The sequence below is a fragment of the Erithacus rubecula genome (assembly GCF_903797595.1).
Source record: "Erithacus rubecula genome assembly, chromosome: 19".
In the NCBI taxonomy this organism is placed as follows: Eukaryota; Metazoa; Chordata; class Aves; order Passeriformes; family Muscicapidae; genus Erithacus; species Erithacus rubecula.
In genome coordinates, this window is record NC_136671.1 from 10,675,638 (window position 1) to 10,689,347 (window position 13,710).

The 13,710-nt window shown below is 46.8% G+C and overlaps 1 protein-coding gene across 3 annotated transcripts; it reads left to right on the forward strand.

The window, feature by feature from the left end:
- The first annotated feature begins 3,782 nt into the window (after nt 1–3,782).
- MORN3 (MORN repeat containing 3) lies at nt 3,783–13,559 on the forward strand. Of its 3 annotated transcripts, none has more exons than XM_079322688.1 (6): nt 3,783–3,955; nt 6,276–6,431; nt 7,145–7,302; nt 8,706–8,865; nt 11,500–11,684; nt 13,450–13,559. In XM_079322688.1, exons 2-6 carry the CDS (start codon nt 6,287–6,289, stop codon nt 13,516–13,518), a joined length of 717 nt encoding a protein of 238 aa, XP_079178814.1. In that variant the 5' UTR covers nt 3,783–3,955; nt 6,276–6,286; the 3' UTR covers nt 13,519–13,559. The 3 variants fall into 3 exon arrangements, with proteins under 3 accessions (XP_079178814.1, XP_079178816.1, XP_079178815.1); XM_079322690.1 differs by lacking the exon at nt 13,450–13,559 and adding an exon at nt 12,883–13,443; XM_079322689.1 differs by lacking the exon at nt 3,783–3,955 and adding an exon at nt 4,367–4,507.
- Nucleotides 13,560–13,710: the final 151 nt, after the last annotated feature.

Here is a 13,710-nt window from a genome sequence, read left to right on the forward strand (position 1 = left end):
TACAAACATTAAATCTCTGGTTTGCTTATAACTTAATTAATCCCCAACTCACCAACCTTTCACTGCCAGAAAATGTATCTAAGAAATTGAGTTAATAAATCAAGTTAAGGATCACAGAGAAATTGTGAATGTTCTCTGGGTGTTAGATTTTGTTTGAGTGCACATAGTTATATGTGAGCTCCTTTCCTTCACCCTCCAGACTATTCCTGAATGCAAATTCCATTCATTCTTTCCTCTGAAGATAATTGAGGCTGTTTCCTTTGATGCTTTCCCCCTGTCCTAGAAATACAGATTCTTTCCAGCACAGCAAATGTGAAAGGACAAAATATAAATGTAAATTAGTCCCTATTCTAACATCAAGAGACAATAAGCTGTGATAAATAAAATACTTGGCACATTTTTCAGCTGGAGATTGATACTGCTGATTCATCTTGTACTCATCTGGATTTATCCCTCAATTAAGGAATAAATTAAGGACTTGAAGTGAAGCATTAGCTCAAGTATGCCAAATTTATCTGCCTCCAGTGATATTAAGAGTCTTGCAAAGCACTCCATGGTCAGTAAATAATTCTCATCTAAGGGTGACTTCAGGAATTAACACCATAACTTTACCTTTAAACCTCTGTCTTGTTGCAGATAGTTAAGCAGAGCCCATGAGCTGTAAATCTGCAGCAACAGGAACTCCTGGGGAGAGGGTATCTCGTGTCAGCTTCCAGGATTTCAACCTTTCAGTTTGCATGATTATCTAAGTGCCTGAACATTCCAGATAACCCAGGGGTTTAACTTTAGGCTGTTCTGATGTAAAACCAACATGGTTTTTATCTTGAGAGAACTGCTCCCAGCAAAAAGGAGGGAAGAATTTAAAGTACTTTCCCACAAAGCTGCCTTCTAAGCCAGAGGCAACCAGGTGAAGTTTACACCTCAAAGCTTTCACTTCAATCCCTCCTAAATCCTGCTAATGACAATTCTTTAGAGCAGAGTGGTGGGGATGCTCCTTCAGCTCACCAACACAGCTTGGTCTAAATCCAAGACCCTCCCACCTCTTCCCTGGCTTTTCTTTTGAATGTAGCAGCAATAAAACACACATCTGAGCATCCCACTTCCACAGTATGTTGTTGTCACACTCTTCACCTTTAAAGAATTCCAACATATGTTTCCCTGAATGTTTTTTTCTCTATTTATTCTACGAAGTTCCCAGAATAAATTTCATTTATTGGTTCTGACAGTTTTCAGTTGGTTTGGACATTTCACTTGGGTGATTCCCCAAGCTTAGTGAGAGCAAACTCAGCTTGGAGCAGCTGTCTCCTTTCAGTGCAAAAATGATTGGCTTCAGATATAGAATACTGAGGGTCTTTGTCTGCATTTAATTTAAAAAAAAAACCTATTTTTTTTTAATCCTGCACTTAAAAATAAAAATATTGAAAGTGCATCATATGTCACAGGGCCTTGCTGCAGAAAGGTGCTTCTGGGCACGTTTCCATGCACAAACTTGCAATGCTTGGTTTGCTCTTCAGTGTGTCCAGCCTGGAAATGGAGTTCATTGCAGTGACCTCTGTTGGCAGAATAATGGGCTGAATTACAGCATAATTTACATGGACAGATTTAAAAGCTTCCTTTCAGTCTTAATAAATGCAAGGTTTAATCAACTGCCAGAAAATTAAAGCAGCTACAGTAGAAACAGCAGCAGAACTGAAGCCCTGGCACTGCCTGGTGAAGGCTTTGCTTTTGTTCCTTGGTGTCAGTGGCCAGTGCCTGTCAGAGTGAAACAAGAAAAAGAAATCTAAACAGCCAAGAAGGGTATTTGGGACCAAATTTTGGCTGGCAAGGCAGGAACAAGGGGAATTATGTCAAGGAAAACCCAAATTCTCCTCCTAGTACATTGAAAGTTGAGTTTTTGACCCTACTTTTCATAGTGGCCTCAATGTTGTGCCTGGAAACAGCTGCTCTTGGGAGAGGAAGAGAGGCTGGTTAGGTCAATTTCAGTTTATATCTCACTTTTTGACTGAGTTATATATGACACCCTTTAAAAAATATCCCCACTTCCTACTTACTAAGGGAGTTCCTTCTCTCAAAACGGAATGACATTTCCTGAGAAAAATTTCATTTGAGTGAGTCAAAAGAACTTTCTGATAAAACTTCAGATATCACCACCTTCTCTTCAAGCTGGTCTAATTTTGTATTTTTTTGTAAGAAGAATATGGTTACATTTTCCCATTCTGTACCCTTGTAATACAGAAATAATAAATAGAAATAATAAAAAAAGTTGATGTTTTTCCAGAGAGGGCTATTTCTGGCTGTAATTTCAGGCTGTAGATTTTTGGGCTGCAATAAGCATTTTTTCTCCTCCCTTATGGTTTCTTTATTTCCTTTCCAAACCTCTGTCCTCACTCCTGCCCTTAAACTGTCCATGGTGAAACACAGGAATGATTGTCTTCAGTAATTCTTAGGCTCTGCCCCAAACCAGAACACATTAACATGAGTGACTGGGAATAAATCCTTCCTGAATATCTTCATCTCATTTTTAATAACAGGAGACATTTTCTCTTGTATAAGTATTTCCTAACTTGGTCAGCTTCCATGGTTTTCTCTCGGTTTTTTTTTCCCATTTAAAGAAGTTTTTAAGTTCTGCCTCTCCTACATCCTTGGAAATACTTGCTAGCAGCTGCCATCTTCCCCCAGTTCATCTGATCTAACACAACAAATTTCATGTGTGTGTTTTCCCTTGGTACAGATCCCCTCATTTCCACACCAGCTCCTGGTGTGTGTGGAGCTCCTCTTCCTTCTCTCCACTTCATTTTCCTACACCCGATTTCTCAGGCAGATTTCTCAGCCTCCTTTGGCTCCATGGCACTCACACATGCCATGGGAAATGGAATATTTGCCTTTAGTCACACTCACACTTGGAATAAATCCAATAAATCCATTCTCTGTCCTATCTGAGCATGGACACAACATTTAAGCCACGTTCAGTGCCACAGATATCGAAGATGGCAAAGGAACACTCATCAGAGAAACTGAACTGCATCTCACAGAGGCAGCTGCTTTGTTTCATCACTAGATTTCCCACCTGCCTCAACATTTTTACCATACAGCCTGCAGAGTTGTGCACAAAAAAAATGTGGTAAAAGGATGAGAATCAAATGCATTTTGCTCATGGGAGTCATACAAGAGCTTTGGTGTGATGCTGGAAATGTGCACAGTCAATTACCCATTAGGGAAGATGATTACAGACACCCATAAGGCCAGAATGGCAATCCCTGCTCACCACGGCTGTGGAAGAAATGTAATGGATGAGGGAATTAGTGTCAGGTTTATTCAGATTTCTCCTTTAAGACCGCTGATGTGCATTTTCAGGGGCTCTCTCATATTTCTCCTGACATTTGCAAGGCTGATTTATTTGTTCCTCATCGATGCTGTAATCAGTGCTTTCATTTCCAGCCTTCTGCTTCTGGGCGTATGAAAAACCAACCAGAGGTGAAACACTCGTTTCTTTATTAGCACTTTATATTCTGCTGGAGCACCCCGAGCTCAGCGCCGTGTGTGCCGGGTGGCTCCGGCTCCATCCCGTGCTCTGGAGGGCCCCGTGTGTCCCTTGCACAGCCCTGTCCGCCCGGGGCCGCTGCCGTGGCCTTTAACGCTGAGTTTGGCACGTTGCTATGGCAGCACCCGGCCGCCGCCAGCACAGCCCGGTGTCCGCGGTTCGGCCCTCGGCGTCGGGGGCTGCGGGAGAGCGGCGGGAGAGCGGCGGGAGAGCGGCGGGAGAGCGGCGGGAGAGCGGCGGGAGAGCGGCGGGAGAGCGGCGGGAGAGCGGCGGCCACACTCGGGCTGCTCTGCGGACCGGGCTCGGGGGCTTTCCCTGCCAGCTCGCACCGCTGCCGTTCCACCCGGCTCCGCTGAGGAGGAGCGGCGACAGGCGCTGCTGCAGACAGGGGACCGGGGCGACTCCGCTCCGCCGGTGGGTGCTGGCAAAGGGACCCCGCTGCAGGGCAGTGCCGTGGTGCTGGCTCACGGCAGGGGCTGAGCTCGGCCGGGGCATCCTCGGGCCGGGGGAGAATCAAGCAGGGCGGTGTCAGGCAGGGTTCTGCCAGGGACAGTCAGCAGCCGCTTCTCTGCAGCCAGGTGTGTTTCCCTCCTTGCTCTTCATTAAGTTAGGTTGTAAGATGGAAAAAAAGTGACTACACCGCATTGCTCTGAAGTTCCGCAAGAGCCAGGAGAAGAAAATGGGCTTCCTCTAAGGCCGTGCAGACTAACGCTGCATTTTACCAGAGACCCGACAAAAGTGGCAGAGCAGCGTCCGGAGAGAGACGCGGGATCTGTACGAGCCCATCCCCAAGCGCCGCGGCAGAGCCCGGGAGCAGCACCGTCCACACCGAGAGCTGCGGCCGGAGCGACTCTGCACCGCCTGCCTCGCTGCCAGCCTCCCGCGCCCTGGTAGTGGGCGGCTAAAAACACCCAGGGAGGCGAGTACCGGCTGCGTTATCACTTACGCAAACCTGGCATCGCTGACGTAAATTTAGAAGGGGATTCAACAAATAAAGGCGGCTCCCGCCAGCCCGCATTACCTCGAGTACTCTGCGCGGGCTGTGCCGGGACATGGCGAGCAGATGGGGCTGCCCCCGCAGCTGGGAATCCTCCCTGGGGTTTGTAAATCCTCAGCTTTGAGTTAAAGAAGTGGTGGGATGTGGTGGTGGGAAAGCGATGCTCCCATCTGGCAGGGATAGTGAAGAGACTCCTTGTCACAGGCGTGAGCTGCTCAGAGGTCATGGCCAGTGTCAGAGTGGGTGCAGGCTGCTGCAGCTCGGCTCTTCTGCTTCCCCAGCAAGGGCAGGACAGGCTCAAGCCAACAGAGCGTGGCACAGTGCCCTGAAAAAGCCCAGCCCCTGGAAAATATTTACAAGATCCCCTTCTCCAGGAGCTGCAGAACTCAAAAGTGAGGGAGGAATTCAGCAGTTGGATTGTATCCTGTATTTGCATTGCTGAAAAACATCTTCTGTGGTGGGCTGTGACTCCATCATACCGAGGGACAGATCCTGTCCTCAGTGTCCTCTAAGCAAGACTCATTCTGGACACAGAAGTACTTTTATTTAGCAATGCTCTCTCTCCAAATAGCTGTTGAATGACAGTTTCCCAGCTGGAAAACACAGAACTGAGGCTGAACTCCAACAGTATTTCTTAGAATTTCTAGCTTTTATTTCCTAGCAAGGACCTAAAGCACTTTTCCCCTCTCCTCCCAAGGTCCAAGTTTTCTCCCCTGCCGGGCTCTCCGGCATCCGCAGCACAGCAGGAACCAGAGCTTTGCTCTGCCGAGAAGGGAAAGATGCAGCCAAATCGTTGGAAATGGCTCAGTCCAGCGGATCAGGACAGAAGGGGGAGCCCAGGAGACAAGATCGGAGAGCATCCCACCCCGCCGGGCTCCAGCCGAGCTCAGGGTGTTAGCGGCGTTCATAGAAACTCGCTTTTGTTTCTACAGCCGCCTTTTGGCTTTTGTTAGTGGTTTGTAGGAGACCACTCTCACCTCCGAGTCTGTGCCGAATTCCCACTGTGCTGAGCAGCAGTTCCATTAGCAGCGCTCAGAAATCATCACTGTGCTGCACTCCACCATTGTCCTCTGTATTTATAAGGCAAAACATCTCGTTCTCCCTCCTCTTCCCCCACGCTGACTCTTCAGGCCTCCAAAATCACCCCCACTGTGCTCACCATCCCCTGCCTGCTGTTTCTGCTTTACAGCCACATCACTGTGAAGTCACCTCAGAAGTCACCTCCTTGGCAGCTCGGTGGGCACTTGGCCTGCCCTGGGCAAGCCCACAGCCTCCATGGAGAGGGAAAGGTTGTGGTTTCAACCCCTTCCAGCAAGGCAGCTGGAGGACTGATCTTTTTAGCAGCAAAGGAGCCTGAGCTGCATTACTGCTGGGGGTATGAAGTGTCCCAGCTCCAGGTGGGCCTCAGGGACATTGCACTGTCACAATGGGTCACAGCTCCCTGACCCATTCCATCAGCTGTATGGAGGACATACCTTTCCCTGCACTCCCCAAGATGTCTGGCAGTGCAGAAATTAATGCCCACCACAAACCTGACCTGCTGAAATTTGTTTAATATTTCCTAACAGGCTGGGCTATGCTGTGAGCCCATTTTCACACAGTGCTGGTTTGTACTTCAGTATCTTTACTTTACTCCCTTTTGTTGTATCTCTGTGCATGACTCACAAATACTGTTCTGCTTGACCTGCCTTAGTAATTTCTAATTTATTGCTGATAATAATTTGTTTTCTTCTCCAGATATCAACAATATGCCCGTTATAAAGTACCCCAGGATTAGAGACCCTCTATTTTATGAATGGGACAGGAAAGCCCAGAAATGTGGATTAAGACACACAGTTTATGCTGTAAATGGGGATCAGTATACTGGAGAATGGCTGGACAACTTGAAACATGGTAAGATGGATAATTTTGAAAAAAAAAAAATAGCAACTTAGAGTCCTTACAAAGGTTCCTAGGGGCAGGAAGTGGTCAGTGGTTCTATGTGCTCTATATGGTCCTGGAAAAGCATTCATTCTTGTATGACTATATGCACACACACACACACATATCTGTATATATATTTGATATATGTAACATGCAGGAACATTTCTAATACATAACTTGAAGAGCTTTTGCATGCACTCAGGGGCAATTATCCAAAATGTCTCTATTACAGATGTTTAAAAATCCTTTCCAAATACAGCAAACTGCAGTCAACTCCATGCACTGGGCTGTGCCCTGACTGCACAGTCCCTGGAGCTCTCTCAGCTCCTGACTTGGCTCCAGGAATCTTAATTTAATCCCCAGATGTGGCAGGGGCTGCAGGGGCCAGGGCAGGAGAAGGAGACCCTGTCTGAGCCAGGAGCAGCCAGAGCAGGACAGACTTGTTTACAAGCAGTAAACTGAGGTTTGGAAAGATTTCAGTGCTTTCAGCACAGGCCACACAGGAAGCCCCTGATCAAGATTAACGATGGTTCCAACTTGGGAAACTAAACTGAATCCCAGACCTAAGCCTGACTTTGTGCAGGGAGTGCTGCCCTGCCTGGTTTGGAGCAGGAAGGGCAGCCCTGTGCAAGCTTCTCCTAACCATGATGGTCTCCCTGTTGTTCCTCTGGTTCGTTGAACAGGTAAAGGCACCCAGATTTGGAAAAGCACAGGAGCTATTTACAGTGGTGACTGGAAGTTTGGGAAGAGGGATGGTTATGGCTCATACAGCATTCTTGACCCAGTGACCAAGGACTACAAGAGGGTGTACACAGGCTGGTGGGAAAATGACCAAAGAGATGTAAGTGAGATTTTCTGCCAGCAGTGAGGCAGTGGGACCCAAAACACGGGCAAGAGTTGGGTGCACACGTGCAAAAAATTACTTAAAATACTAATTTTTGCAATGTTGAGGCTGAATTGAATGGTCAAGACTAAAAATCCATGATTTTGATAGGAATGCCATCTTCCTGGAGAGAGAGTCATCCCCACCTATCTGCTGGTTTCCAGGCTACAGCCCCAAGCTCCCACTGGCTGCCACAGAGCAGTGGTTACTGCTCAGACTCACCTGCAGCTCGGCCAAGCACGATGGGAGGTTTCACATCCTGTCTCTTAATCCTCCCCACCCATCTCTTTCATTCCTCTTGTCCTTGAACAAGTCAGAGGAACCTGTATTCTAATCACTGCCAGAAAATGCACCTTCTTCTAGGAGTTTTACAGCATAATAGGCAAATAACTTGAGTTCTTTTGGAAATTAGGCCTGTCACATAAATCACTGTTTTTCCTAAAAGGAACATAATGAGAAAGTCATCTAGTAGAAATGACTGCAGTGTAATGTGCAAAATCCTTGTAGGAACATTTTTGGATCTGCCAATGGAAACCTTGTGTTTGTGTCTGCTCTTAAATTAAACTCATCACCACCAATGCTTTTAAATGGGCTCCATGGCTCCTGCCTCTTGGAGGGAGCTTCCCTTCCTGTTTCTTTAAGGTTAGGTTTTCCATAATTGAGCTTTGGTGAAAGATTTATAGTGACATCCCAATATCAGTAGGGTTGGGTTTTCTTCTAAAAAAGTTTCTCCCTTACATCCATACAGTTTAATAAAATTAATACTTGGAAAAATCAGTTGTTTTCAGAACTGGTTTTATTATTTGTTCAGAGAAAAAACGAGAACACTTTATTCCTATAGAAAAATGTGTTAGTGGTATGGAAATATTTCTTAATGGTATCACTCCCTGGCTTAGAGAGTACCTCTGGACTTCTCTTAATGGCAAATATACACGTAAAACAAACAAGAGGTGGAATTGCCCAGCCTGGGACACACTGAGCTGGAAATGTCTAGAGGGTTGAAAGACATGAAATCCCCACGTTGAGAGACACATCCTTTAATGCTGCCTATCCCCAGGCAGGTTTATGTACTCGTAAAACCTGCTTTTAGCTAAATATTAGCAGCAATCATGCCAGTAATAACACTCTGAGATATGAACCCAAGGTTTTGTCAAGGGAATAAAATTGCTTGCCAAAAAAAAATCCCATACTACCCCATCTCATTTCCTTCAGTGCAAGAACAGCCACGGAGCTGGGCTGCCAGCAGCCAAGTGTAGGAGTAATAAACAAGGAATATTCTATCAAAGTGATGTCCCAAAATTGAACACTGTCCCCTTACAATAGAGCAGCTCCTAACCATTCATTCTCTGTGTGCTGCCCAGGGCCAGGGGGTGTTCTTTTACCCCAACGGGGAGCAATACGAGGGCGAGTGGAGCAATGGCTCGCGGAGCGGCTGGGGGAAGATGCAGTACGAGGACGGCTCCGTCTACGAGGGACAGTGGCTGACGGATCAGCCCAACGGGACGGGCGTGCTGCTGCTCCGTAAGTGCTGACCACCCTCAGCCCGCCCCCTCCACGATGTTCGGCGTCGTGCTGCCCTCCGGGTGGCTCCGCCATCCAGATTCCTGTGCTACACTGCAGCCCTGCAGCAGGACTGCCGCTTGTTATCCCTCCCCTCCGGGTCTGGAGCGGGAGGAGCACAGGCTGAGCAAGGGCCGGCACTGCACTGCTCAAGCCCATAAGCCCACACGCATGAAAGCTTACTTTTGCTGTGATTTACATTTAAATGACTGGGATGGTTCGGGTTAGAGATAATATACTGTTGGGTCAGAGAAGAGCAAATCTCTCTTTTCAAGCCAGGCACTTTGCCAGACAGGCTTTCTAGCTCTGCATACCAAAGAAGAGTTCAGTTTCCAGAACAGGAAAAAAGCCCACAACAACATAGTTTTCTTTTTTAATTCACTCCATCCCCTCTGTCTACTTCCGACAGTGGTTCGTGTTGAGTGAACGCAGAGGTTTCATTAGTACACAATCCTTTTCTATAAATAACACCAAGCACATCATGGATTGGGAATGTTAGGGCCAACCTCAGCATAAATACAGAAATTTAACTTTTTTTCCCCTTATTTTCCTTGGAGTTTAACACATTTTTCCCCAAAGCCAAGAATCCCAAGAATCTCTGCAATACTAGGCGTGACATTCCAAGAACATCTGAAGAAATACTATCTCCATATTATTATTCATCTATTTTATCTTTTTTTTTTTTTTTTTTTTTTTCTTGAAAGTGATCTCAAGGCTAGTAATTAGCTAAGCAAAGCAGCTGGGAGGAATGAGCATGACCTTCTCTGCACACCACATGCATGACTGTGCTCTCTGCTGACTGTAAAGTCACTTTGGACCGATGGCTCATCTGGAGAAATCAGCACCCTCTTCCAGGGGGAATCTTGCACTGATCTGCTGTGCTCCTGTCAAAGGCCCTGTTAGCTATAAACTAACAGCCCCTGCAGGCTGAGCTGTGCCTGATGCACCATTTCAGAGCCCAGTTGCCTCCAGCCTAGCCTGCAACTGATTGTTAGCTGGATTCCTTTTGGTTAAAATTAGCCAGAGCAATTATTTCATACCCACAAGCTTAATGCATTCAGCTCAGCTGCTGGAAGTGCGCCCACGTGCCGGCAGCTTTGCCATGTGGAAGAAAAGGAGTTCTTCAGTGGAGGTCACGATGAGCTGCAGCTCAAGATTAAATTGCTTGTAGTGGCAGCATGCCCAGTGAGGGTGAGCTTGGCTGAGAGCACCGTGCTGATCTGCTGCCTCTGCTGCATCCATTCCCCAACAGCTTTGTACCAGAGCACTTCACATCCACAGGGATCGTGACTGTGAGCAACACAGCCTCAGGTGCTCTGGGAGGAGAGCAGATGGGAGCAGTCAGGCACCACAGTGCAGCCAGGGTGTTCACTGCCCCCTCCTTGCAGCCAGGACTGTGATTTTGGTGGTTTCTCATTTGTTGGTGGCTGGAGTGCAGAAGCTGAGCTGCTCCTGTGGGCAGGACAGCTTGGTGTTTCAGATAAGCACAAAACCAGATCAAAGTTGCAGATAACCATCACCATGGCTCCAGCCTGTAAACCAGACCCTTCCTGAGCAGCCCAGCAGCCACATTCTCTGGAAGTGTTTTTGGTTTTCCCTTCTTCCCTTACACTATCCTGGCAGGCCCCAGCTATCTCTGCAGCACCATGTGGGGTGCCCTGGTATTTCAGCCACTTCTCGTGATGAAGAATGGCAGAGTTCAGCTGAGACTCAAAGGTATTTTCACTGACATGGTCAGAAATCCCCATGAGTCTGGGCTTTAAAACACTGTGTATAGGAAAAGGGGTGAGCAGAAGACTCTCCTAGTGACAGCAGGGTGTTCTGGATCTATCCCAGCCCCAGCATCACCATGGGTATAATGTCTTTTCTCAACCAGCATCCATGGATAAGGCTGTTCTCTTCCCCTTGCAGCTCTGCTTTCCCTGTTAGTGATGGATGAGTGGATTCCTGGAGAGCAGCAGAAAGCCCAAAAAAAGCCTCTCTCAACTTGCAGAAAAATGCCAAGAGAAGCAGTACAGCTGGAAAAGCAGCCTGTAACTGACTGCCTGAACTGTTCAAACTCTTGCAGCAATTCTCACCCTGTAATTCATTGAGGAAAAACTTAACTTAAAGTATTCTTTGAAATCAAGATTATTTTGACTGGACAGCAATCAGTGCTCTGTTCCTTGCCCAGACAAGCAAATCTCTTCAAGCCAGAGATCCTGCGTGATTTGTTGCAGTGACAAATCTGAAACTTGTGTCTTGTAATTTTTCATATTGTGAAGAGTGACTCAGGGACTAGTCCCTTACCCTGAGTACATTGGCTTCTTGTGTCAGCAAAAAATGAGCATCACTATGAGAACAAAGCAGGTGAGCACAGTCCTGGTTCCAAGTGAGCAAGTGTGAGCTCCTTCTGCAGCATTTGCTCCCTCTGTGCTACAGCAAATGGAGCACTGCAAAATCAAAATGACACACAGTGCCACAGCCACCTTGAAATTACTAAGAGGAGCCAAACACATGATCTTCTCTGCTGGTTCACTCTCTTGATTGATTTCATTTGTAACCCCTTAACAAAATGGTGCAAATTTCAAGGTCTGTTCATGTATTCAATTGCAGCAAATGGAAATCGGTATGAAGGAGGTTGGAAAGATGGCAAGAAGCATGGCCCAGGGAAATACTTCTACCTAGACAAAGGACAGCTGTTGGAAGGCACCTGGGTAGCAGATATACCAAAGTGTGGAGTTCTGGTTGACTTTGGCAGAGAAAATGCTCCAGCCTCTACTGAGTTTCCACTCCCAAAGGTAATTGCTTGGAAATTTTGATGTTTGCATTCATCAGTGCTTGGGTCAGCTCTTCAGGTAGCATTTCACTCCTCAAGAGATTTCCCCCATGGGGTGTGTGCTCACATCTTTTGGCCAGCAGCATCCTAAATGGCCCCATAGGGACTAAAAACTCATGCAGCCTCTGCTGGAGCCTCCCAATTGCCTACATCTGAAAAAATGCAGTTCTCATGCACCAGAACTGCTCAGAGACCTGATGCAGCACAAAGGAAATGGGGACAATGGAGGCAGAGACAATAGTGGGATTTGCGTCAAGACCAAATGATTTCACCAAGCCCAACTGCTGAGGCTGAACAGACCCTGCAGGAACCTGAGCAGCTGCAGGGCCAACAGCAGCTCTTTCCTCCAAGTCAGGGGCTCAGCACCATGCCCAGAGCCCCAGGGGCAGAGGGGTGTGTGCAGCTTCCCACCCGGGCCCAAGGGGGGCAGATGGTGTCCTAGAGCCCACAGCCTCTGCTCTTCTTTTCCCTTGACTGATACACACTGCAGAGGAAGAGCCAGGTCCTATCCCAACCCCAAAGATTCTGTGAGACACAAAGACACACTGGGCCACTGGGCAGCCACTGGGTTCTTGCACATAATTCTGGTGATGTGAGCCAGCTCCGTGTCCTTGGAGGAAGAGGAAATGGGAATCAGCAGTGAACAGATGTGACTCCAAGTGAGAGCTGGCCTTAAGAGTCTCATCTTGAACCCTCATGGTCTGCAAACCACAGATGTGAAACAAAATGATCAGTGCAGGATGGGCTGGGGAAGCTCTCCCTCACTTGGAGCCAAGCAGAACCACCCTGGATAACCACAACTCAACACCTTGCTCCAGTAACACAGGGAATAGCACAGCCCCATGGCAAGTACAGCCACCACCTTCCTCTGGCCCAGGGACAGGGTTGTTAAAAGTCACATCAGGCACATGCAGCCTTCCAAAGCTTACAGCTGTTACATCTTCATTGCCCCTATCTTTTCAAATCTGGTTTCTATAGCCAAAGGCCCTTTGCACAGTTTTGATCATACTGTTAATCCTGTAATTACCAGGCACCCCCAAGGCAGTGCAGAGTAATAAAGCCCAAATACCCACCACAGAAAAATATCTGTTTTGCAAAAAAGAGTGAAAGGAGCAGCACTTCTGTAGCTAAAAATATTTACTGTATGTGGTTTGTCAAAGGTCACTGAGAAGAGCCTCTACAATCCAACAGCCTGGGATGAACTGCTGGTACACTAAGGCAGGATGTGCAAGCCTGGCTGTTTATTTAACTCCCTGAAGACCAAGTGATGATCCTTCTGCTCTATAAGCAAAAACAAAGCATCAGCTTTCACTGCTGTTATTGTGCTTTCAATAGGTAGAGATCTGTTGATTACAGAATATGAATAGATAAAAGGAAAAAAATTGAATTCAGGTTTTCATAAACTTTTGTCACCACCACCACCTTTATTAAAACTATAGGTGAGGCCCAACAGACTATAAATCAAAAGTCACTTTTGCCAAAGAGTGTGTTTTGTTAAAGTCACTCACACAGAGCTATTTCAAGGAGATAAACTGATGTTCAACACACTAATAAAATTAGGGGAGTGTAGGCAGTGTAGTTGTTTCTAAAACAATAATCTAAAGGCTGCAATATGAGCTGAAGTCCTGATACATGGGAGACTCTCCAATAATGCTCAGTAATCAAGATCTATAAAACCTTAAGCTTCTTCAATTACACATAACTGATTCGTATTTCTTTTTATTTAGATTGAACTACAAGATCCAGCTGGTGTTTTAGCAGAGGCCCAGGCAAGGTTTGATGACAGCCATAATTAATAACCAGATCTTGAAGGAAAAAAGAAGTTTTAAGAACATGATCCTGGGTTATTTATTCCTTTGAGTCTCAAACCCACACCGTGGTTATAGTGTTGTGGTCTGCCTCACCCTTCCCTCAAGGCTGTTCAGGTAAACTTCCCTCTGCAGGTAGCTTTGCTCACTAGCCTCCTCACACCCCCATCACTTTGGAAA

Bases quoted from the DNA above. Each gene is read 5' to 3' on its own strand.
- MORN3 (XM_079322688.1), top strand. From the start codon at position 6,287: ATGCCCGTTATAAAGTACCCCAGGATTAGAGACCCTCTATTTTATGAA. The intron at 7,303-8,705 runs GTAAGTGAGATT...TGTGCTGCCCAG, and splicing joins GGGAAAATGACCAAAGAGAT to GGCCAGGGGGTGTTCTTTTA. The intron at 11,685-13,449 runs GTAATTGCTTGG...CTTTTTATTTAG, and splicing joins CTGAGTTTCCACTCCCAAAG to ATTGAACTACAAGATCCAGC.